At 41.0% G+C, this 25,948-nt stretch overlaps 2 protein-coding genes across 2 annotated transcripts; both read left to right on the top strand.

The window, feature by feature from the left end:
• Positions 1 to 148: 148 nt before the first annotated feature.
• gdpd1 (glycerophosphodiester phosphodiesterase domain containing 1) lies at positions 149 to 5,315 on the top strand (the record flags this gene model as incomplete). Its single annotated transcript, XM_083886922.1, has 11 exons — positions 149 to 283; positions 979 to 1,128; positions 1,379 to 1,421; positions 2,189 to 2,324; positions 3,241 to 3,286; positions 3,503 to 3,624; positions 3,789 to 3,878; positions 4,068 to 4,201; positions 4,705 to 4,764; positions 4,863 to 4,914; positions 5,181 to 5,315. The coding sequence occupies exons 2-11, from the start codon at positions 993 to 995 to the stop codon at positions 5,313 to 5,315; spliced, it is 954 nt and encodes a 317-aa protein (XP_083743048.1). The 5' UTR covers positions 149 to 283; positions 979 to 992.
• A 2,572-nt stretch (positions 5,316 to 7,887) lies between these two features.
• Positions 7,888 to 22,827, top strand: ypel2b (yippee-like 2b). The gene is made up of 5 exons (XM_083887151.1): positions 7,888 to 8,026; positions 16,759 to 16,990; positions 18,532 to 18,575; positions 18,789 to 18,897; positions 22,705 to 22,827. Exons 2-5 carry the CDS (start codon positions 16,874 to 16,876, stop codon positions 22,792 to 22,794), a joined length of 360 nt encoding a protein of 119 aa, XP_083743277.1. The 5' UTR covers positions 7,888 to 8,026; positions 16,759 to 16,873; the 3' UTR covers positions 22,795 to 22,827.
• The last annotated feature ends 3,121 nt before the right edge of the window (positions 22,828 to 25,948 follow it).

Raw genomic sequence — 25,948 nt, 5'->3', positions numbered from 1 at the left:
ACACCTGCATTAAATGTTCACCATTGGTCAAAGTGCCCCTTTTATTTTGAAATATGTGAGCGGAAATGAATTGTCTACCACACGCATGCGCAGACAGCTGACAGCCTGCCGACAGCCGGTTCGTCTGACTGTGTTGATGCGAGGGACAGCTATTTCTCCCCTTTTTACTCCCTACAAAGTACCTTTCCTCGCAGGTTCACAGAAATTAAATGACTTTTACCGCGACTACCCAAGTTAATCGAGAAAAATATACAAAGACTTCCAAATTGTTTTAATGATAAAGGTAAGATTTCGACCTCAGCACACGAGCATAACACAGCTCTGAAGCTACCAAAGGCATTGTCATGTAGCAGTTGTGACTGTGGCGTTTGGTGGCCAGGACCGATGATTCATTTCACGATTTACAATGTTTTACACATTCCTTCTCCACAAGTTACTTACTTGTAATCTTGACATGTTCACAATAATTCCTAATTTGTCAAGTATTGGATCGAAACACTGGCTTTGAGCAGTTATGTACATGCTTTTCCCTATTTATAACACATTGAATTCTTCAGGATGTCAAACGAATGAACACTTGAATGTAAAATAAACAGAACAGTAAGCAGCACAAACTTTTGTTATCAAGTTGTTGTCAAGTCATAACTTGTTAATTATATATAATAATTATAACAATAATAATAAGTAAATTATAATTATAACCCTTTCTGTGGGCCAGGGTATGTGAGGACTTTCTATATGGCCATTCATCCATTTACAGCATTTATTTTTGGTTGAGTTTACGTGTCTATTTGTTTTATTTTAGGTTGTAGAGTATGGTGTTTGGGGTTGTTTTCATTAATATAGGGATTTATTAATAGGAAAACCCCTTTTACACTCCACTCATTATTTCTCAGTGAAGACAAAGCCTGCCTGTGTATTATTGAAGTACATTTTTGATCCAGTGTAGATGTTAACTGGTTTGTGTTTATCTGGCAGCAGCGTGAAGGAACATGTGTGCTGCCGTGTACGTCCTGTCGACAGTAACGGGCTACGTGCTCACCTCTGCCCTGCTGCTGAAATGCCCGAGTCTTCTGCATCGAAGGAAGCGAGAGACTTTCATCAGCAGACACATTTCCCACCGTGGAGGTGAGATCGGTGGCTCTGACTCACTCAAGCGTCACTATTCATCATGTTTGATTCACCCACACTTTTTCAATTTGTCCTTATGTTCACTGACATATAACCTGTTTGTTAGTTAGAAAAGTGGTTTTGTGTATGAGAATGATACCTCATCAGAATTGAATCTCAACATCAGTGTATTTGAACACTTTCAGCTGTTGAACTCTTTGAAGTGAAAATGTAAAAAAAAGCTATGATAATTGTTTTTGCATTTCAGGGGCAGGTGAAAACCTGGAAAACACCATGGCAGCCTTCAAGCAGTGAGTGCAACTTTTGCTTGTTCCTATGTAACTACTTTTGTGTGTAATGTAACTCTACAGTGTAGATAGTGTGGGTTATCTGGTCAACATTCCCATAAACAAAAAAAAGACTCTCAGGGTAGTGATGTTTGTGATCGGTCTGTTTCCTGGTTCTATGTCTTAATTTGTTTACCAAGATTTTAACCCACAGGCAGTGATACCCCAGGTCACGTCAAAGCAAACATGAGCAATATATAGCCCAAGGCCTGGATCCTGCCTGGGACGTTTTCAAACATGCTCAGAAACACTCTGGGGGTGTTTGTTTTGTCTGCAAACAAATCTGCCCACCACAGCTTATTTGTAACACACATGACTTTGCTTATGATCAGGTTTTTCCCCCCAGGTTCTCTGTTTTCATCTCAGATGTAGATGTTTAGTTCAGGATAGTTCTTGTATAGAGCTCCTATTACTTGGTTACAGGTTACGCTTTTTTCTAGCTAATTTACATTTAATAATACATATGTTGTTTGCATGTTGCAAAGTAGGATGGGTTAAATTAGAATTATAGATTCATTGGAGGTTGGAAAACGCTTTGCTTACTTTACTATGTGTGAAATAAAGTTGTCCCCCTCTGTTTTAAAGGCTGATTGTATGTTGTAATTTTGTTAAAGTTGCTGTTATATCTGATTCATATATTAATGGAGTGCAAAGAAGACTGGTTTATGATTCATCTGAGTGTATTATTATGATAAATACAGTTTGTGTGTACTGGGTTTTCATTCATGCAGTGCTGTGGATCTTGGCACAGACATGCTGGAGTTGGACTGTCAACTGACGAAGGATGAACAGGTGGTGGTTTCACATGATGCCAACTTGAAGAGGGCGACTGGAATCAATGCCCAAATCTCGGATTTCACTTATGCTGTGAGTTATCATCTCCACACAAAGACATAACTGCATTTTGATTATTTTAAAGCATCAATTAGCTTCATATGTTTACTGTCTCTAGACAAAGACCCAGGTCAAGAGATTCACTTATATTTGATTAAGTGAGAAAACTTGTGGCTAGTCTTGTGTAAGTGCAGTAACAGCATTGATTGATCATGTGAGTTGATCAGGTGAGGTCTGTACTAAGTCACTTCACATGAGGAACTAGGAAGAATAAAAAAAAAAACATAAAAAGATCCACCAGAAATGATTGCTCCTGTTGGTTCTCTTCTCATATACACATTTATGATCTAGATCAGTGTAAGATGTGGAGGATTTGAGCCAGATCCAGCCCCACATGTATCCCTACAACAAAAGCTGATTTTGGATTTGCTTTATTTCTCAACCTCAGCTTTTTTTCGTGATATATCACAAAGCCACTGTAGGGATATTTGTATTAAAATCTCATGTAAAGCTGAATAATGATGATCTCGTAAACAAACAGAAATATCATGCTAATTAAAAATAATTAGAAATAATTAGACAGCACCAACATCATACTTTAATTTTCCCATTAAAGAAAAAGGGTGCTGTTGTTCTTGACTCATGAACATTAGTACATATACTGATGTATCTCAGAAATAGTAGGTTTGCATCTGTATTCAAATACATTCTTTAATCAAATCTTGCTGCTTACCAATTATATTGGCCTCCTGAATAAATGTTAAAAAACTCACCACATGTCTGCATTTTTAATATGTAACAAAACAACTTTGCCCAAACACCGTACTAAATTCCTCACCACTATTTTAAGTGATTAATATCAAAACTTAGCAGTTCTTCACAGTAATCTAGCTTTGCTATGTCCTTACACAGTTGTTGTGTTGTTGTGACACACATGTGCTCTTTGCAGGAGCTGCCTCCGTACCTCTGCAAGCTGGGTGTAACTTTTCAGAGGGGTGAGCATCACATAACCACAACTGATATAAGTTTTGTAAATCTAACACCACTTACATAAAGATTGTGTTTATTTAGAATAAAATTACCATCGTCACGTTTGGTGATCCTGGTATTTCTTTAATCTTATCTTCTTGCTATGTTGTGTGTTATGCACCAAACACACCAAAGCAAATTCCTTGTACCTGACTGTGTTTGATTTGTCTCCATCTGTGCAGAGTGTTTCTGTGAGGGAGGAGAGGACAAGAGCATTCCTCTCCTCAGGGACGTTTTTGAAGCCTTTCCCCAAACACCAGTCAACGTTGACATCAAGGTCAACGACGACACGCTCATCAAAAAGGTTTGTGTGTACCAGCAGTTGCTATTTACAGATTGATTGTTTTATATATACTATACTTTATTTATAATTGTTGTATATCGTATATGTTTGATTGTCATTTCCTTTTGTGAGATTTGCATTTGTGCAAAGTTCACAAGTTCTAATTCCGTTTTTAATCCTTGTAGATCTCCGAGCTGGTCGCTCAGTACAACAGAGAACATCTGACTGTGTGGGGAAACGCCAGCAACCAGATTGTCAAGAAGTGTTATAAAGAGGTGCTTTTATATATATATATATATATATATATATATATATATATTATATATATATATATATATACATATATATATATATAAATGTATATACATATCGCACATTTTTAAGTCAATAGTTTGTGTTTTTCCCGTAATGAATGAATCACCAGGGAACTGAGCCTGAGCTTGTTTGTGTGCTTGTTGTTGCAGAACCCTCAAATACCAGTGTTCTTCAGCTTCTCCAGAGTATTGCAGCTGCTGGGTCTCTTCTACACTGGCCTCCTGCCATTTGTTCCCCTGAAGGAGCAGTTCCTAGAGATTCCGCTGCCCTCCATCGTCACCAAGTAAGCTTAAAGCTGCCTTTATTGATTCAGCTGTGTTTCCTTTAATTTAATGTAGGTTAAATGTTTAATTCAGGTTTTAAAAAGAGTTCTAATGTACCTGTGGTTCTTAGGTCAGTGGTACCCTCCTCCTTCATTTACCTGCTTGACTAACTGATAAACCAGTAACTCTGGTACACTGTAAATATCATCAATCTCACACGTTAAATGTGATTATGAATGGCTGTTTGACATTTGCTTTGAACATTTTCCTTCGCCCTGTGACATTTATGTCTACGTTAGTTAATGATTTCCTCCACTTTCCTCGAACGAATGTTGGCAGTTCCCAGAACGTGTCTTGAACTTGTTCCGTTCAGCTGTTGTTGGCTGTGTTTGACCCAAGTAAATATAGCAGTGTGTTATTAATGTGTGTGCCACATTGCTTGGGATGCGTTAATGAACGAGCGCCGGTTGGTCACTTGAAAATGTTTTCGTGACAACAGCGTGTTACCATTGTGTTTCTGCAGATTAAGAGATCCAAACGGATTAAGCCAGAGTCAGAGATTCATCACCTGGTTGGCAGACACGTAAGTCACTCATTTTCTCTGATTATGTCTGAAAACTCTCCCACTAACCTCTACTTGCAAGTCCGTCCTGGTGTTGAGTATTTCTTTTTCTCTTTCAGTTTGCTGATGAGGAAAACTCTGTTTAAGCATCTCACTGCCAGGGGGATACAGGTAAAACTACTAAATATGACTGAAATACTTTCCACAGTGTTAAACAGTCTGCGTGCTAGGAGCTGCTTTTTGAAGCAGCTGTTTTATGCTGCAGTTAAAAGCAGTTACTGGGAAATGACTGAGGTCACAATAAAAACAAGACCAAATAGGCTGGTGAAGGCTGCCTACTGTGACCTTAGTTCACCCCCCACACATGCACGCACACACACACACACACCACTGTGCACTGGTTGCATTTTAAGTGGACAAGTCTCCTCTGGTTTCAGGTGTACATATGGGTGCTGAATGACGAGGAGGACTTCCAGAGGGCATTTGAATTGGGAGCCACGGGAGTTATGACGGATTTCCCCACCCGGCTTAAAGACTTCATGGAGAGGAATGACATTTCTAAGCCCCACTGACCTGCTGAAATATAACTCACCCAATTCTGTACACACGCCGCACACAAGTGCACTTCAAACTGACCTGTCAAAATAACCTCCCAAAACACACATGCACACTTTTCCTGCATGCATTCCAGCAGCGTTACCACTTCCACACTGTGTTTTATTTTCAAGTTGCACTGTTAACCCACTGTATTTTCTGTCACATGAAATACACAGAGGAGAACACATGATGTCATATCTGCTGTTGAAGTCCAGTTGTGGTCCTTGCACATTATTTATTCCCTCACCACTACAAAAGGCACATTTCCTCTTTTTAACGTTATCTATTAAATAGGACAAGTCTTGACAATCTTGACATTTATGACATTTTACTGAAAAGTTTTCTTTGTTTGACTGATGTAAAAAGATTCTATTGAAGCTTTTCTACTGCCTTCAAGTAAATAACAGTTTGCAGTATTTCTACGTTGCACATTGTGCTTGTCAAAACACCAGCAGATGCAGCTTCATGCCCAAGTGCAATGTTACTTTGACAAGTTTTTTTTTTTTTACAATCCGACTGTCACACACGCTGATCTAAGCCATTGTGAGATTTTTAAAGCATGGACACAAACTTCATCCAGATGTGTCGATACAGTATGTGCCAGATGCATTCAAAAAGGTGACATTAATACCTGGGTGTAAAAGCACAAGTCCTCAGCCCCAGTTTTTAGTATTACATGAACAGTGTGAGTGCTGAGGCCATATTTACAGTACGTTTGAACTGCTGATTGTCCTGTAAAGAAACTGTTCTTCGTTTTTGTCAAGACAGTGGGTTGTATGTTTGTGTAAGTGAGTATAATTGAGTACCACGAGACATTTCTGTCAGTCAAATGGAAACAAATGTGTCACTTGTGAATTGATGTATCTGAGAGACGGACATTTTGCACAAATTAAAGGACTTCATCGTGACTGCATATGTATGCCGATTCCACGTGTGTTTTAATACGATGATCGTCAAATCTCAGAAACATGGTTAATAGATGGATTATGAATGCAGTATTGTCTGCATCTACTGTGTTGTTTGATATTTTACTGTCAAATCATTATTTCAGCGATTTTTGTTGTCTGTCATTATAATCAGTGAAAGTTCTGCCAAAGTTTTTCGTGGAAGTTGTGATCTACCATATCGTGTTGCACATCTTACATAAATGAACATAAATTTGTTTTGCATACTTGAATGAATATGTGACACACTGTTAAATATGTTGTGAGTTTGAACCATAGGCAATATCTAAAGACTACAGTCTCACATTGTGTATGGTAGAAATTATTTAAATTTCCCAGTACTAATAAACACATTTAAAACATTAACAGTGGTGGTTTGCATGTGTAATAGAGAAATTGATGTTCAGCTACAGCTGAGCGATTACATGTTGAGTGTATGTGGTAAGTACCTACATACTGACAGCAGGGGGCAGTGTAGACCAGAGAGATTTAGTTTCCACAGCAGTTCAGAAAATGAATGAAGATGGACATCATTTTCTCGTCACTTTCGTGTTCTGCAGTTGTTGTTCATTCTTTTTACTGTAACTACTCGCACATTAGCTGCTGCTGTGCTTTCCAGGAATTGTCCGTGAAATAAAAGTCCAGTGTTATTAGTGGTTACTTTGCGTCCACATTTCGACCAATCAGCACGTTGTTGCTATGCCGTATGTGTGTGTTGATTGGCTAATGCTGCTGTCAGTCACTCACTGATCTCAGTCGCCTGTCAAGATGGTTCCTACTGTGAATGTGAACTTTATTGACTACGTTAAGGCTGCGCAGGCTCAAGTACTCATTATTATGAGTATGCTTTATTTAATGGCAGTGTGGACAGCATAGCAACCTGCAACTCAATTCTGACTTTAATCGCATACAAAAGTTATTTGAACTATGAATCACATTATCAACATATGTTAGTCCGATTAGGACTAGCTTGGTTTGAGTCTGACTCTCGTGTTTACATGACATGAAGAAAACCTAATTATTATCTTAGTCTGACTAAAATCTGACTTTGAACATGGGCCTTAGGCAAGGACTTGTGTTTCTACAACAGCCCAAATGGCGAGAAAAAAAAAGAAGAAGAAAGACATCCTTTCTGATTATGTCAAGGGTCAAGGGTCAAGGTGTGAGTGTCCTCAGTTCATTACTATCTGCAGTCTCACAGTAGATGCCACTAATTCGTACACACTACACCTTTAAACTTAAACGTGATGTTAGGTGTTTATTGCTATAAATATTACCCACGTGTCTCATAGGACATTGAACAGTTTAATGTTGAAAAACAAGCCCCTGATCGTGCAAAATAATACACACACACACATATATATATATAAAAAAAAAAAGAGAGAGAGAGATGGGACATACACTCTAAGGACAGGAATCATCCTAACGCTACGACGGCTCTCATGCGAACGCGGAAATACAGAGCAGGGAATACTCTCACTCCTGCAGACTCTCTGTCTCTGTGTATGTCTCTCTCTCTCTCTCTCTCTCTCTCTCCTGTAAACTGTGCTAAGCTCTGATGCGCGTCAAAACATTGCGTCTCTTCTAGACTTTGGCTGCATCACCGAGGAGCAGAGGAGATTTTTCCCTGGGAAGTAAAGAATGATCCGCGGGGTTTAGGATTGGCTCTGCCACGAGGGAGAACGAGAAGGTGCGACATTTTTCTCTGCTACGTGGAGATTCGCAGTTTCTTCCCCTCAAAGGTAAAACAAACAAACAAAAAACATTGTTGGGTTGTCACGCACTATTTTCACTTAAAGCTCATTTATGGTGTTGTCGTGCACACAGACACACACAGCAGCCTCTCGACACTTTTACGTCGAGGCAACTTCGACGCAGATGTGCAGGTACACGTTTATAACATGACAACAAAAACACACAAGTGTGTACTTTTTTGTTTGAATAACACGCGTTGGTAAGCGTGTGTGTGTGTGTGTGTGTGTGTGTGTGTGTGTGTGTGTGTGTGTGTGTGTGTGTGTGTGTGCGTGTGTGTGTGTGGACTGATGCTCTGCTGCAGAAGTGGAGCCCACACAGTAGCTGCTTGTGGCTGTTGTTATGATTGGGATGCGCGTGCTATTTGTGGTGGTGGCAGTCAGGCACGTAGATGCGCCATCGTCGGCGTGCGCGCGCGCGTGTGTGCGCGTCAGCCGCGATCAATGCGGTGTTACCCCCCCCCCCCCTGCAATGATGTGATCATGAACTCTTGCGGCAGTCGCCCGATTCTCGTCGATTATGTCAAAGTCATCGATCGCGTGGAAGCTTTTGTGGAGTGTCCGATAATTACGCGTGCGCGTGCACGAGCGCGGTGTGCGTGCGTTTTCAGCAGTGCTTAGCTGAGGTATCCCCACCATCTGTGGCTCCAGTCCTGCCCTAGATAAAATGCAACACTGACCACTGCCTGCTGCTGCTGTGACATCATTCATCCCAGTAATAACACACTCGCACACGTGTGTTACCTTTGATGATGATAATAATGACTTTGGAGTTGGTTGAGTTGATTCTCTTCAGATAGATTACATTCAAACACTTTATTTCAGACTCACAAGAGGATCATCCATCCATCATATCAGGTAAAATTAAATAATACAATAGAGAATAAGATAAGTTATGTAAACAGCTCTATGATGCTGTTATATATAGTTTCATGCAGATTCATGCAACATAAAACCCACGGTCAGTTTCACCGTTTGTGCAGGATCTGCAGCATGGTGAAGAGGCCAGCTTGTGATAATAGATGCAACCAGAGGCGATTCTACAGTCTGTAGGGGCCCTAGGCAAAAATTCCCAGGGGGCCCTTCCTACCAGTGTTCATCACCATTATGTTACATATAATCTGACGTCAACGAAAAATGTATGACTTCAAAATATTTTTTTTTTCAAAATGAATGAAATAACATGGAAAAACCTTGTAATTAAAAAGTATGTGGAAAATATAAATGTAAAGAAGACTAAAATACTGTGAATAGCTTTTAAAAAACAATATAAACGTAGTAAAAAAATACATTACACTGTAAAGAACCCACATTATAAAACAATATAAATACATAGAACAATAAAATACTGTAAATAACTGAAAAAAACATATAAACTGAGTAAAAAGTGTAGGGGGCCCCCTATCGGCTCGGGGCTCCGAGCAGTTGCCTGCCTTGCCTGTTCACAAGCTGCGCCTCTGGATGCAACAAATGCACAAATTAGTCACTACTGTTTTCATCAATGAAGTCATCTTTTTTTGTATAATCTGCTGAATATTCCCGCTCACGATACCAATAATATCACGATAATCAATATTGCAAGACAATCATATTGTGATATGTCACGATATCTGTCTGACTGAAGAAAACAGAACGTCCGTGAAAAGTTAAAAGTACAGGATTTCTCTATTTATTCACAACATAGAGAAGAAAGTGCATAAAGTGTATGTGCTGAACGTGGATAGAGCATCTCTTCACGTATAACTAAGCTAACGTTCCTCTTCTTCAGCCAGGTAACCTACCCCCAAGTTCCCCTCATTCATTTGAGCAGCGCCACCAGGAGGAGGCATGAAGTAGTGATGCCCGGCGAGTGAAACTGGCTCTGACTGTTTACTTTTGAGCGCCTTCATTTGTTAATTACAATATTGATATTTGCCCTGTCTTATGGATTATCGTATGGCACGAGGAAGGACGGCGATATCAGAATAAATCACCAAATAGATATTTTGACCCACCTCCAAAGCCCATCCCTGTGACATTGTCACTGCGTTATGAAACAACAACAAAACATACATGTGTTTTTATGTTTATTAATTTGGCTCATTGAGGAAAGGGTATATATCTACATCTGTATCAGTTATTGGCTCAAGAACTCCCGATATATCTGCATATCGGATATCGGCTAAAAGTCCTATATCGTGCATTCCTACTTTTTACGACACTCTCAGAAATGACTTATAAATGATACACTCATATGAAGGAGGACAGTATGAGATAAGACTAGAATCAAGTATAACACGCAGTCTTTCTGTCAGACATCAAAGGACAATATCAACATTTATCATCACGATTATCGAAATGATTGCGCATTGTGATATATCGCAATAATTGTAATAATATGCGTTTCAGAAGCTCGTAGACACAATAGAAACAGATTAACTTATGTTAATAATGTCACAAACACGTTACTGACGTCACCAAAAAGTGTCACAAACACAAATTGTGCTCCAAAATGTAACTTTACGAAAACCTGTCGCTATTAGGTTACAAAACAATACTTATGTTACCTATAGATGTTCCAAAACGTTGGGTTACCATGGTTACTGAGGATGTGACTACGGATTAACTGTGGATTTTTAGTAAAAATAACAAAACAAGTATCTTAAATAAGATCACTATCAATGATGAGGTCATGGAATGACGGCTCCCTGTCAAAATAAATCATTAGGACTGTATGTTGGCAATACAGGTTTGTCAGGCAAAGGCTACAGTAGTTGGTAAGTTTATTTTGTTTATTCTAACATGGTGAACTATCAAAATAAAATGCATCGGCAGCAAAGCTAACAAAAATAGAAAAAAACAGATTTTAATTAAACGAAATACTAAACAGTCAGCGTTTGAGGGAGGAGAATGACGTGAGGAACTGCTATAGTTCGTCACATACATTTCATCACAATAAGCTTATTAGCATAAGCACAGCACATGTCTCTGTCTATGAGAGGAAATGTAAAGACTCGTTAAAACTGCCTTCCTCTTTTCACTGGACCACAACAGAAGGCGAGAACAAAGTCCACATAAAACACAGCAACCGGAACCACACACACACACACGTGCACCTGGGACGCAGAGGCGTCGCCTCCTCAGTCAGATTTAATATGAGCGGGGAGGCACAGAGGAGGTGTTTTTTTTGTTGTTGTTCTGTTTCTCTAGTCAGTGATGTCATGCTGCTGTTAGTCGGGGTGCAACAGTGAACGGAGAGCGGAGAGAGCACGATGGAAGTACACGAAGTACAACACATTATTTGTCAGCGCAGGTCTGGGCAGCGTAGTATGCACACGACTCGTCCGACGCCGTTGTCCGTCTTCTCATTCGGTTTTGCAAACTCCCCGTCCTTATGTGACTCTCATCCACCTCACCTCATATTGCTTCTTCCCCTCTTTCTCGCGCTCACAGTCATTGTTAGACAGCAGCCGCAGCAGCAGCATCAGTGCGTTGCATAACAAAGGTTTTTTGTTCGTATACAAGGGCCCTTTTTGGCTCGTGGCTCGTAACCTTTTGTGATGACAACCCGAAATGACCAGAATGGACAGCTTGGCGACCTCGAACGACCCACAGCAGTGCTGATGAATAGTCAGAGTGACAGCGGAGGAAATAAATTGAGAAACATGTAGGAAGGCAGATGAAAAGAGAAGACACGGATTGAAAGATAAACTGATAAAAGGGCGGACAAATACTGAAGACACTCGCTGAGGTTATGCAGACAGTCTGCGTCTTGACGTGTTTGGTTTGATAATCATTTCTGCCGCTACCCGGAGCAGGACTGGATCTCAGCAATCAGTTTCTCTATCGTCATCTGATCATTTTGTTGTTCAGTTATTTCAGTACAAAGCAGCGTGGACTGACTCTCTTGTGTCAGCATTTTTACAAACGCGGCGTCAGCTGTTACCAGCAGACAGTGTATTTTTGACGCATGTCCACCCGCCAAGACGACTGTGCTGTGATGAAGGCATTTGTCATAAATGTCAAACAGCGTCATGGTCCTGCTTTGAGCAGGTGCAGGACAGTTAACTGCTGCTCTCAGTCACATCACATCGAGACTCACTGTCCTATCTCCATTTGTTTGTGCTGTAATGCTTACATGGTGAAGTTTGTGTGAGAGAAACCTGAATAAGTTTGAATATAGTGAATATTTATTGTCCTGTTATCATGGCCAAATCAGTGGAATATATGCCAGCTAAATCAGAACCATATGTAGTACAGCATCTATTCATATATATATATTTTTTAATCTGTAATCTCTCCTATCTGATGAGGTTAACAATAAACCTTAAATAAAAAATGTAATCCAAATCTCTGAAAAAACACACAACATCCTTGGCAAAAGTTATAAAATTAAATTGTACAGCAACATATTAGAAAGACACAGGGAAACAGCAGCAAAATGAATTGTCAGTCGGTAAACTGAATAATCTAACAAAATTTTGTACATAGCCCCTCGTACTGTTGTCTGCAAAGAAGTGATGAAGTGCTAAATCAGAGAGCGACTGCAGTGTCACACGTGTGATACCGTGATGTTTCTCTGCTGTGGAACATCACTCCGTTAAAGCCACATCATTAGCACACTGTGGGAGAAACACTATATTAACACGCTGACAGCTAAATGTAACAGCATCTCATAGAGCAGTTACTTTGAGTAAACATCACGTCCGCCCTGTCGTCGTCGTCCCCCCACTGTAATGGTATCACGTTTACATTGAAGACCTTTTAAAGAAGACGCTACAAATAACGTAATAAAATCTGGCCTATTTTAAAAACTAATAACAAAAGTGTCATTTAAAAACTGCAGTTTGATGTGTATCGCTAAGAGGTATAATGGTTTCATCGATGACCTGCGATCTAAAAATATGAATATCCTGTCCAAACAGCAGAAGAAAAATCCAAATGTGATATGAAACACCAAAGCAAGATATGTCAAGATATGTCATTATTTACACAAATTACAAAAATAGTTTCTAATAGCAAGTACATTCTTATAAGGATACGGCATCTACATTCAAGCAGGGAAAAAGTTTGCATTGATAGGTGATGACAGCTTTGATGTTATGATTAATTAATTGTTTTAACAAGTCTTGAACATAGACGAACATGGGCGAAGCTAATCAGGAAGTAAGAATATACCGAATAGCCACCAGGGGGCGACTCCACTGGTCGTTAAAATAACTTTGTTTGTCCCCAATACTTCACCTAACCCTACATTTTTGCCCTAACCCTAAATTTTGCGCGTTCTCCTGCCCTTATAATCAACCCTCAAAATGTAGTGAGCTCTGATGCGGGGTTAAAACGAAGTGGAAGATGAACTTACCCATGATGCTTTGCAAATTCAGCGAGCCGGCTGACATTTTTCAACAAAGATGGCGGCCACATCTGCCAAGGAACTATTTTGTTGTTATTTTTCGCAAATAAGCATGTTACAATGTCGAAATATGTTGGAATATGTTGGTTTGATATACATCCACAGGACCGTTGAGCTTTGAACACAAATGTTAGAAAATAACTGACGATTTATGAAAGCAGCTAGCGAACTAGCTAGCTAGTGGCTATTTGCAGAGTGCTTCGAGAGCGTTCGCCCGCCATGTAGAGCTACATGGCGGGCGAACGCTCTCGAAGCACTCGGCCGGCATTTTTTCCTGGATGAAAATAGTAGCACGCTCCACCGGTAGAATTGTTAACATGTGACGTAGGTAAGCACGTTCTTTACGTTCACTGCGCTAATTTGCATGTAGTGGCGTCCCAATACCACTTCCCTCAGTGAGGGGAAACAAGTGGAAATTTTAAGGGGGAAGTATTGGGACAGGGCCTTAGTCTTACCTGATTTGTAAAGATACGTTTATGGCCTCAGTTGCTATTTTCAGGTAAATTATGTGGAAAATAGACCATAAATAAAACATGGAATAATCTGAGTGGACACCAGTGTGATTGACAGCTAGTGTCATCCAGCAGGTGCCTGCTTTCAGGTGATATCTACCAACACAGTGCTGATCAAGTTGTGAATATTCTAATCAGTGACGTCGTGACCGGTTGTCACTTGGTCTTGAGGGCCTGAAAGCTGCGTAAGTTTGTCCTTGTCCTCACTCCTGAAATGACTCTGGGTTAAACTTTGGGTTAAACATCATCTTGTGTGTGTGTGTGTGTGTGTGTGTGTGTGTGTGTGTGTGTGTGTGTGTGTGTGTGTGTGTGTGTGTGTGTGTGTGTGTGTGTGTGTGTGTGTCGGGTGAGGTGGGGGTGTGAGGGTCAGCTGTGACAGCTGTACTGAGCGTGTCTTTGTGCCTCAATCCCACGCCGCTGGCATGGAGTCAGAGGAGAGAAAACAAGGGCACGTCTCACTGCTTTATATATTTATACGGCCCCGGTCCTTGTCATTAGCGCTGGAGCTTTTATCAGCCTGTGTCCAACACTGAAAACATACAGCAGAGCAGTAAAATGAAGAGACCGCTGTTGTCTCTCTGTCTCTGTCTCCCTGTTGTTTGTCCTGAACTCGCAGAGGCCTCCTGCTCCCATTCAGTGTTTTATTAGTTTTTCCAGATGGTTAAGTGAAGAGAGACAGGAAGGAGAGAAGACACAATGGGACAACATATTGTGAAGGTGACGAAACAACTCAAAAACACAATAACAGAATTTTAATATCAAGTCAAAATCTTCTGCATGAACCCTAATATTTTTATTTAGGTTTTTTTATTATGCGGTTTGATTTATACATGTAAACCAATAGCAGACATGAAACTGTGTATTACTGATGTGACAGGAGTCATAGAGGAACCAGTCGATTGACATTTTATTGAATTTCTGTTGGAAAAAAGCAACTATTGTTGGGAAATATGAGCTTAAAATTATCACACAATATTCCATCATGGTATCACAATTATAGATATTTCAAAATAAAAGTTCCTTTGTTGATATAGAATGTTAGTATAGTTTGTATTAATGATGCTCTATGACTTCTAGGCAGTATCCCTGGAAAAACAGTTGATTGTTGTGTTTTATGTGCAGGTTATTAAAACACTATCTGAGCTCCTCTCTTCAGATGATTGTTTCATCTGCAACAAATGACCTGAGGCAATGTTTCCATCTCTGAACCTCTGTTTTGTTTGTGAGAAAGGACCTGTATGCAGATTAGGTGCATTGGAACAGCCAATAGGAGCAATCTGTGATTGATCAGCGTCTCCCGTCACATTACAGATTTGACTTGTGAGGCAGAGCAGGTACAGACTACCATTCTCTCTCAGATCACATGATTCATTTACATTATGCATTATACGTAAAGTTGCATTAAGCAATAAAAGCACACTGACAATGGATGTGCCACCAGGTAGAGAGCAGTGGCCTTTAACTTCCTGTACAGTTGGTCAGAGTGAACTCCTGTCCTCCTGGCTCCAAGCCTTTGGGATGGGTTCCCAGGCCAGCTTGCTAATCTTCTCAGTCACCAGGGCATACCAGCAGAAGTATTTTAAGGGCTCGGCCTATTTGGATATCCTGGAGAGGGCATAGCACGAGCGGCACACTTGTGCTAGGCTAAGCAGATTATCTCTGCAGCCTCATAGCCTTAAACACAGAATGTGAGACGCCCATGTGCACTGAGAACTCAGTGCAGAGTGGAGACGTCTGGACAAGAATCGGTGTCTGAAACTGGACTGTCATCACAAAACTTATCTGAATAACTGATGAATTGCTCCATTTATGGATGCCCCACCCCCAAAGATAGCTATGTCTTCGATATGTTGATATTGGCATTGTTCGATGTCTGACCAACAGCCCCCAAACTAAAGGCTGTGCAGTATTAAAATTGGAGCAGAGGAGTCAGGATTCATACTGGAAAATATTTTGGATTGTAGCTTAAACCAGATTAAGTCCACAGCTCTGTGAGGCTGTATTTAGACACGACAAGATAACATTAGCAGAGGTCCAGTGTGTTTATTAGCAGAAATGTAATGCATACGGGTGTATAATTCTATAATTACTTTAAAGTAAAGCTCATTTGGTTTTTCTCTACCTTAGAAAAAGCCTTTTGTATCTACTTTAGACAAGAGCCTTGCTTTAGAGAGGCTGCCATCTTGTGCCACCATATCAAGCCCAAAAAAGACAAAGCAAAGTGAGAAATTCACCTTTTGAAGCAGAATGTTGCTGAGCAAAGAAAGAAGAACTACATCATATTGTGGTATAAAGCGTTCCCTGACACGCTTGAGAAAGGGAGCAGTGAACGGAGGTGGAATCCTTTGTGATTTTGCAACAGGATGCTGACATCATTTATTTTTCTAATTAGCAGTATTAGCACTGACCATGACTCAAATCTGCAAGAATTTAGTCATAACCAAACCTGTTTATTTTGGTTGTTCGTGCTTTTGTGGCAAAACTAGTCTCTTCACTGACTCTGACAGTTGGTGTGCTCCGTGTTAATAAATTTGGTGTGGTACAGCTAATTTCAGCTTTTTCAGCTTGAAGATGTTGTTGTTGAAGCTCAGTGACTCAGCCGGAGACACAGGCGTATTAATAATGCACAGTGTCTCAGCACCTCGCTGCGTTTTGAGGTTTTAGGAGTCTCAGAGATGCAATGAGCCTGGAAAATGATCTGAACCAGCAGAGCAGACTGTAATCCCATCAGCATGTATGTACCTGCGGCTCAGTTTGCATCATCAGCTGTTACACAACCATGTAACCACTGGCTGCTCTTTTATTCTCCCTGTGCTCAGGTGTTCGCCTCCCGACCCACCGCCCACCACGGCCCTCACCTGTGTGTTGCGGTGCTTCCCTTGTGAGCCGACCTGGGCTGGCAGTCCCTTCTTGCACCGCCCGCCAACCCCGCCCATGGTCAGAATGACGCGCTCCAAGACCTTCCAGGCTTACCTGCCGAGCTGCCACCGAACCTACAGCTGCATCCACTGCCGAGCTCACCTGGCCAACCATGACGAGCTCATCTCCAAGGTAACTGACAGTGACAGACGCTCATCTGTTCCAGTGATTTGACCTTTGACCCCCAGAAACCATTGGGATCAGGGTGTAGAAGTTTGGATTGGATGGCTTGCGAACCTATTAGGGGCCAGCAGGTTACAACAACCCTCTCTAGATCCAGGGTTTGATTTGTTCATTATGGGCTACTGCAGAACCATGACACCCCAACATGGTGGACTCATGGAAAGGAAAACACAACAGTTCTACTAATGCAAGTTTATAGATTTTTGTTGTCAGAAACAGTGAGAAAATGCTGCTCAGTTGCTGTAACTTCATTACTTCATCCAGTTTAGGTTTTTCATGACCCGTTTCATACATTTAATAAAATGTAATCAAATACATATACTTCAGTGACTGAGAGACTGACCAGACAATTTTATTGTATTTTATCAGATGGAATCAGGCTGTCCTGATTCCTTAAAGGGCGGTTTCACCCACTTGGTCAAATGAAGAATAAGGGCCAATTCCAACTCCTATCTTAACCCTCAAGCTCAACCCTTAATCTTAACTGGGCCTTAAAACCAAGTGTTGAGGGATATTTTGTCACTTAGAAATGAGACACCCCTTAAATGCAGATACGTCTGTAGACTGTGGGGGGCAGAATAACACGAAAGCTGCATCCAGTCTGTCAACTCCAAAAAAGAAGAAGAAGAACACATTTACGTCACGATTATTTATTGCGATCCGTTTGTCAGATAAGTTATTAGGTTGTCAGTTAGTTATAAGATGATACTCATACAAATACCACAACCACGGACATATTCAGCTGACAGTTACCACACACCATGGCTTATTGAAAAGTAAACGATAGCAAACGATCGCTTGTCTGCACCGGCCGGCTACTGACAAAAGATCGTAAAATAAAAATTAATGTAACCCAACAATGACGTCAGTAATCCATAATATGGGCCTAAACTAAGATAATACAATGGTTTTCATCATTTTTATATCTCTATTAACAAAGAAAATACTTAATTTGTAGCGTACTCGTTTCGCTGCTTTCGGCGAAAAATGCGTGCTAGTGGGAGCACGCATTTTTGAGATTGAGGCTTAAGCAAGGAATTGGAATTCACCCTAAACTTAAAATCATTATGAGGCTGTTGTTTTTTTTTAAATGTATTTCTTTACTCATAAAACTTGACAGAAACACAGTAAAGAGAGGTGAAGGGTTTTTATTTTCTTTGAAGGAGGTGACTTTGACGTTGACTTTTTGTATTTTTTTGTCAATCCCAACTTCCTCTGTTGTTGTGAAAGAGACATGCATCTCAGATCCACTGATGATCGAATATCACATTAGTAAACAAATTTTTTTTATATCTTTGGATGAAGTGGCCATAGAAAACCCATATTAAACCCATATTGAACCCAAAAATGTCCCAAAATGTGGCTCTGTAAAATGTCTCAAATCAACATGCAGGCATTTTTTATAAAAGAGAAAGAATACAGCGCAACATGTACGAAAGATAAAAGTCTTGTTGCAACTGTTAAATCTTTGTCTCATCTTGTCTCTGCAGTCATTCCAGGGCAGCCAGGGCAGAGCCTACCTGTTCAACTCTGTGTGAGTATTTGTATTCAAATCTATATACATACAGTAATGAATAATTAATCCAGGTGTTGGAAGATAAGATGTAGAAGCAGATGTGCGTCATTATCAATGTGAAGTGTGAGTGAGCCACTGTTATCTTTTATTGCTTGTCTCACCGTGTCTCTGCTCGTGTCTTACCTCCCTCTCCACTTTCCTCCCCACACACTCTGACTTTCCCTCTCTCAGCGTGAACGTCGGGTGTGGCCCTGCAGAGGAGAGAGTTTTGCTCACAGGCCTGCATGCTGTAGCAGATATCTACTGTGAGAACTGCAAGACGACCCTGGGCTGGAAATATGTAAGTGTCCTCGGCTGATTTGATTCACAGCGCCACACAAACTGCATCCAGGGAAAGAGGGCGATAAACTGGGAGGTTGCTTTTATAGCACAACTGTTTTGGGTCCTAATGTTATTTGTGGACATCCTCCTCACTCAGGGTCAGTGCTGTGTTACAAATTTGTAATTGGACTTCTCAGTACGGTTGGAGACAAGAAGAAGTTCCCTAATTATTGAATGTGACTTGAAATCAACCGTAGTTTAATAGGTCTCTCAAGCTTGATTTTAGCACTTAAGGGTTCAAACTAGAGGATGCAATCATGTAGTACAGCTCAGTTCACTTCTGAACATCACATTAGTCATTATCAAACATAGAGAAGGGTTTCAAAATAACCAATCTGTACTGTCCCCATGTTTGGCACCCTTCTGTTGGGGGTATTAATCACAGTGGTTTGGGTTCCACAGGGCAGAGCTCCACACACACTCTGTGTTCCGTCGATTGGTCGACAGAGAATCATCACTTACTTGTGACGATTGGGGAAAAACAGCTGTGTTTTGTGTTGACACCATGCAGTCGTCTCTCACGCAAAGCTTGTCTTCGTCGAGTGATAAACAGCCACAGAACAAAGAATGCTGCATGTTCTCCGTTGTTGCACTTTGTTTCCAATGTCGTGTTCATCTTCTTTGTAGAACTGAATGACGAGCTGCACCGTGTCGACACGGCATGACGTCACGCTGCGTTAAATAGCAAAATATAATTTTATCACCCAGCCGACACACGTACCCTGCAGTGGAAAAACAAGTTGGTCCGAGGCTTGAAACTGCAACGCTAATTCCACACTTTTTAGACACACCCATAGGGTAAGGGACCTCATTCCCATAATGTAAACAGTATCCGCCATCTTTGCTAACAGTTACGCTAACAGGACCAAAGTGGGGGTCGTACCTATGTTTTTCCAAAAAAGGTCCTATGTTCCCCACTTTGTATGTGACAGGGGAACATAGGACCCTTTTTTTGAAAAAGGGTAGTGTTAGGATTAGGGTTAGAGAAAGGGTCCTATGTTCCCCTGTCACATACAAAGTGGGGAACATAGGACCCGGGGAACATAGGTACGGTCCCACCAAGTGTCTCTGGTGCGTCAAGTAGTGATTTTACAATTAAGGCATGGATATATGCTGCTAAAGGTTTTTCAAAAATAATTTAAGTCCATTTAAGCACAAACACATTAATTTGAACAACATAGTCTTATCCATAACCATGACCACTTAATGTCTAACCCTAACCTTAACCTAACCACAATTCAAATCTTAGCCCTTAACTTAACCAGAACACGGATTCTGCCTCATTAGGACCAGGAAAAACACTGTTTTTACTTCACCTTTTTAGTTTTTTTTTTGTTGCATTTAGCTTTGTATTACTAGAATAGGGGTAGTATTTTTGAAAAACACTCGGTCATTTGGTGTGAGGCTTGAAACTGTAACGCTAATTCCACACTTTTTAGACACACCCATAGGGGAAGGGACCTCATTCCCATAATGTAAACAGTGTCCGCCATCTTTGCTAACAGTTACGCTAACAGGACCAAGTATCTCTGGTGAGTCAAGTAGTGATTTTACAATTAAGGCATGGATATATGCTGCTAAAGGTTTTTCAAAAAAAATTTAAGGCCATTTAAGCACAAACACATTAATTTGAACAACATAGTCTTATCCATAACCATGACCACTTAATGTCTAACCCTAACCTTAACCTAACCACAATTCAAATCTTAGCCCTAAACTTAACCAGAACAGTGATTCTGCCTCATTAGGACCAGGAAAAACACTGTTTTTACTTCACCTTTTTATGGGGTTTATTTGCATTTAGCTTTGTATTACTAGAATAGGGGTAGTATTTTTGAAAAACACTCGGTCATTTGGTGTGAGGCTTGAAACTGTAACGCTAATTCCACACTTTTTAGACCCATCCATAGAGGGACGGGACCTCATTCCCAGAATGTAAACAGTGTCCGCCATCTTTGCTAACAGTTACGCTAACAGGACCAAGTGTCTCTGGTGAGTCAAGTAGTGATTTTACAATTAAGGCATGGATATATGCTGCTAAAGGTTTTTCAAAAATTTTTTAAGGCCATTTAAGCACAAACACATTAATTTGAACAACATAGTCTTATCCATAACCATGACCACTTAATGTCTAACCCTAACCTTAACCCAAGGGGTCACCAACCTTTTTGAGACAGAGAGCTACCTTAAGGGTAAAAAATAATATGGAGGGCTACCATATAATATTTTTTTGTTTTTTTACCATTTAAATGATTAATATTATGCATTAAACTGCATACAAAAGTGCAGTCAAAGTGACTCTCAAGCATTAATCCAGCGTATTAGAATACACATACAGTATGTATTTAGAACAGATTAAAGGTCCACTGTCAGGGGGGCAAACAAAACAGTATCCACACGTGTTAGTTGTCCTCAACAGAACCCTGTCACCATGGAGGTGAGAGTTTACATTATATCCTAAAGAAGTTATTTCACACTCACACATGCATATATACACACACATACCTTGTAGTCTTGTTTATTTTTTTATTTTTTTTAATATGAGAAGGCTCCATTGACCAGCTCTCCTCGTCTTACCCTTTGATGGAAATGTCCCTAACCTTAAACCTGATTCTTTAACCCCCTCTGCCTAAAAATAAACCTTTTTCCTCACAGTGGCTTATAAACACCTGGTAAACCAACGTCAAAAGTAGCCACTTTTCTGTGTAGTTTCTAATCCTGTCATGACCGCACAAGGCAAAGAAAACAGAGATCACACACACCAGATACAGGAGGAGCACTCGGTGGACGACTGCCATTAGAATCAGTTGCACCAGTGTTGATTTCCTGCACTCATCAAAGTTTTAGCGAGAGGCTCGACCTCATGCTCTCAAGAAATTAACCAAGACAGCAACACACCAAACAAGTCACAGCCAAGACGTTTCACTGTGGCTGTGAATGTGACTTCATTTTAAAGGGAGCTTTACAGAGAACGAGTGGCTTTAAGGGTCATTTAAGAGGATATACAAATATGTATGTTTGTGTGAGTGTACAATTACATTTAAATAAAAATTATTTGGTTTTGTTGCCTTAGTATAAGCCTTTTTTTTACGTGTACTTTAGGGAAGAGCCTTGATTTACAAAGGCTGCCGTCTTGTGCCGCCACTTTTCTACAGCGGCCTGAAGACAAAGTGGAAACTTGTGACGCAAATGTTTGTCCTGATGCGTTTGGTCATGGAGTTCTGCATGCGTGTAGATCATTGGTGATTGCTCAAACACAGCAAGGGAAGCTCAGCTTCCTCTAAAATGTCGTCACATATATACTGTGTTGTATTTACATTTCAATACTACACATGAGTTAGAATGCGATTGGAACGTGCCACTAGTTTGTTCAGAATCAGCTGTTTTTAAGCGAATGACTTCTGGGGAAGCGAATGACTTCCAGAGAAGCTCAGCTTCTCTCGGGAGTCAATGGAGCAGTGGGCGGGCGCGGACGCTGGGCTTCTGCATGATGATTGGAGGAACTGTCTGAAACCCGTTTTTGATTAACACCATTGCAGAAACATACACAATAGAGGAGCCTTTTCTGCCTCAGTCCTGTGTGGATTTTTACGAGGGAAGTCTGTAGACAAACGGCTGGTGGTTGTGTGTTGTAGATCATACACACACTGTAAACAAAAACAGCACTTTGCTCCTTGCATCTCCCCTGACACGATCCAACTCTCTGTTCTAAACAACTTAGCTAAATATCCTCTGTTCATCTGTCTGTCTCTGCCACACCCTGCAGGAACACGCCTTTGAGAGCAGTCAGAAGTATAAAGAGGGCAAGTTCATCATTGAGCTGGCCCATATGATCAAGGACAACGGCTGGGACTGATGGACAAGCACCCGGGCCGGGACATGACCGCCACAGTGGAGATGAGGAGGGGGAGGGACCACGGGGGCGGCACGACGGATGGACAAATGAAAGGAGGAGGGGGAGCGGGGTGGGACGTGTGTGGTGGGTGAGTGCGTGACTTTGGTTTGGCTGATTTACCATTAACCTTTGTAACTCTCCCTCCCTACCATGCGCCTCTTGATGTAGACACACACACAAAACACATGCATACATCAAGAGCCCAGACATCCCAGCTTGACAGAGAGAACGCGCGGACGAGGCAGGCTCGTACGTACGCAGCTAGCAGGGCTCGGTTGACTGGCCGTGGCCCGGCAGTAGTAGACGTTTTTTTTCTGAAACTTGATTTCATATATCTCCCTAAAAATGTGTTAACACTCCTCCTGTACCTGCTAGGAAACATTTCTACCTTGTCTAACGATCATGTTAAAACAAAAGCAGTTCAAAGGTAACTCAACTGTTGATGTCACTCGGAAAGAAAGCAGGCGGTACAGCCTCGCAAAGGTTTCTGTAGAAGCGCTGACAGACGTTCAGTCTGTTCCGAATCATGAATGAGATGATGTTAAATCCAGCTGATCAGAGCCAGCTGGGCTGGTGATGACGCTGTGGCACGGAGACCCGAGCATATGGGCGTTTGGATTTTTTTGGGGGGGAGCTCACTCAGCTGCACCTGCTGGGAAAAGAGATCTCGTTTTGTACCGGCTTTAATGGCCTGTGGCTGTGATCCAATGAATGACCTGGGAGCGATGGTGGGCAGACAGTAAACAGTGTGTTGAAAACTCGCAGCAGAGCAGAGCAGCTCCTGGAGTTTTATTCAGTGTCCGATACACAGTCATGTAAAGGGATCTGATCGTCTGGTGTCGGCAGATAACGTCGCTCCCGTCCACCTCTGTTTCTCAGCCAGATAGAGTTTAAAAAAAACGACACACAAGTGTCTCCGGTGAGCGACTTTGACTCCGATTCCCAAAGGTTTGTGAGCAGAGGTGACAAAGCTCTGTGGGCTTGGGAAGAGACAGCGAGTGATCATCAGTCTGACACATACACAAACTGCAGGCCTCTATTTAGCCTGCAGTTTAAGTCAAGAAGGAAATAGCCAATGCATGTCTGGGACTCAAGGGAAATGCAAATGATAGTCATTTAAAAAAAAGCAGAAACAAAAGGTTATTGTTTTTCTTGAAGTTATGATGACAGATGTGTGTTATCCAGATGTATCAAAAGGTAATATATACCTTTATACCTGTAATAGGCTCTCTTTCAGTCTGGGATGACTGTTTAACTGCTGTGATATTCACTAACTTTCCCCCATAAAACAAAACAATCTGGAATTATTGGAACGCATTATCCTCTTGGATTTTTTTTCCCTCCGCAGCTTACTCATGCATTATGATACCTGCGCAAAATTTGAGAAAACATTACTGGAAGCATTGTTCAGGTACCTTGATGCTAAACTTTCTTCTCCAATGCCAGGATCACTGTAAATGTGCTGGACGTGCAAGTTCTCCCGATGGAAATGCATCATTTTCAGAGAAAACACATTTCTGCTGCTTCCATCTCATGGAAATGCAACGGTTGAGTGCGTATCATGATTTAGAATCTTAAGCTTTCTAACCCCTTCTGTTCCCGGTCCTCTTCACCGCTGTAATACAACATCAGTAATCAGTCGCATCCCAGTCCGTTTGAGCTGTGAGATCCCTCTGCAGTTGCACAAACTGTATGTTTTTGTTCCCCTGTCACATATACGATAGTTTCCTGTTATTTTGTACATTGTTCTTCTGTTTAACTCAAACCTAAGCAAATAACTCCTGTAAATCTCAGCAGCTGACACTCGCTCAATCCCAGGTTTGACATTAATAACCCAGCACAACCAAAGAACCCACCCACATCAACAATAAGTTGACCAAACAGAAAAAATATAATTATTTTATTTTTTGCTTGGGCAAAATGTTGCAAAACAAGGGCGTGTGTGTGTGTGTGTGTGTGTGTGTGTGTGTGTGTGTGTGTGTGTGTGTGTGTGTGTGTGTGTGTGTGTGTGTGTGTGTGTGTGTGTGTGTGTGTGTGTGTGTGTGTGTGTGTGTGTGTGTGTGTGTGTGTGTGTGTGTGTGTGTGTGTGTGTGTGTGCGTGTGTGTGTGCGTGTGTGTGTAGCTGAAAGCCAAGGTTGTGGATAACCTTTCTCTGTGATATACTGAAATAATGCATTATGACTTTGTAAACAAAAAGATCTTAATATATGAATATATTCTATTTACTGTATTCACCGTGAGGATTACCATTAATGTCGGCCTCTGTGTTACAGACTGTACATAGTTTTAATGTATTGTGTTTTCTCCATGATCCACAGGATGATGAATGAATAATATGATTTAGGTCATGTCACGCTTTCTCTCCCGTATCACACATTGGCTGTTCGATACGGACTTTTTTACGGAAAATATTTAAATTTTAATGTCAATTTTGTAAAAGGAAGATGCTGATGTCGACTACGATTATCATTGGATCTTCATCTAATAAAAAGCACCTTGATATCTGTATGAACATAATGTGTGTCTTCATGTGGGAGGAATGCACTTTAAAGAGGATTTAAATAGTGTCCAACACTGCACAACAGTAAACGTCTTTTTCCAGAAAGTTGTTTGGTCCTCTTTGTCTAATAATTGATAATTGATTAATTCTATATTGCATATAGACAAAGTGTTGGTAATACATTTTCTCTTCTATTTTTGTTCATAAAAACGAGCCAAGTGGGCTTTTAAAGGGACACTGTGTAGTATTTATGGGTTTATATAACCCAAAATCCACTTTTTTATATGTATTATGTGCTCCTGCATTGTCTAGTCGCTGTATAATATTCTTTGTTTCATTTTCGTAGTGTTTCAAAAAGTTATGTAAAATAACATGGTCGCGGACCGCGGTTGCATAGCCACTGTTAGCAGCGAGACGCCATGTTTCTACCGGAGCCTGTAAGGACAAACGCGAGAGAACAAATCAATCGTCTCTTTACTTGTAGCGGAAGTCCCGCCTCCTCTCTCTCCGCTTCCTCTGCTACGGCCGCGGTAGCTCGCCCTCTCCCTCGCCTCACGAACCTCATCTGCTGACACGGAGAAAGACGACGAGGACGACATTTGACCAGCTGAGGAT

The sequence above is a fragment of the Microchirus variegatus genome (assembly GCF_963457635.1).
Source record: "Microchirus variegatus genome assembly, chromosome: 3".
In the NCBI taxonomy this organism is placed as follows: Eukaryota; Metazoa; Chordata; class Actinopteri; order Pleuronectiformes; family Soleidae; genus Microchirus; species Microchirus variegatus.
The sequence above is the reverse complement of the archived record's forward strand: the minus strand, read 5'-3'. Positions and strand labels throughout refer to the sequence as shown.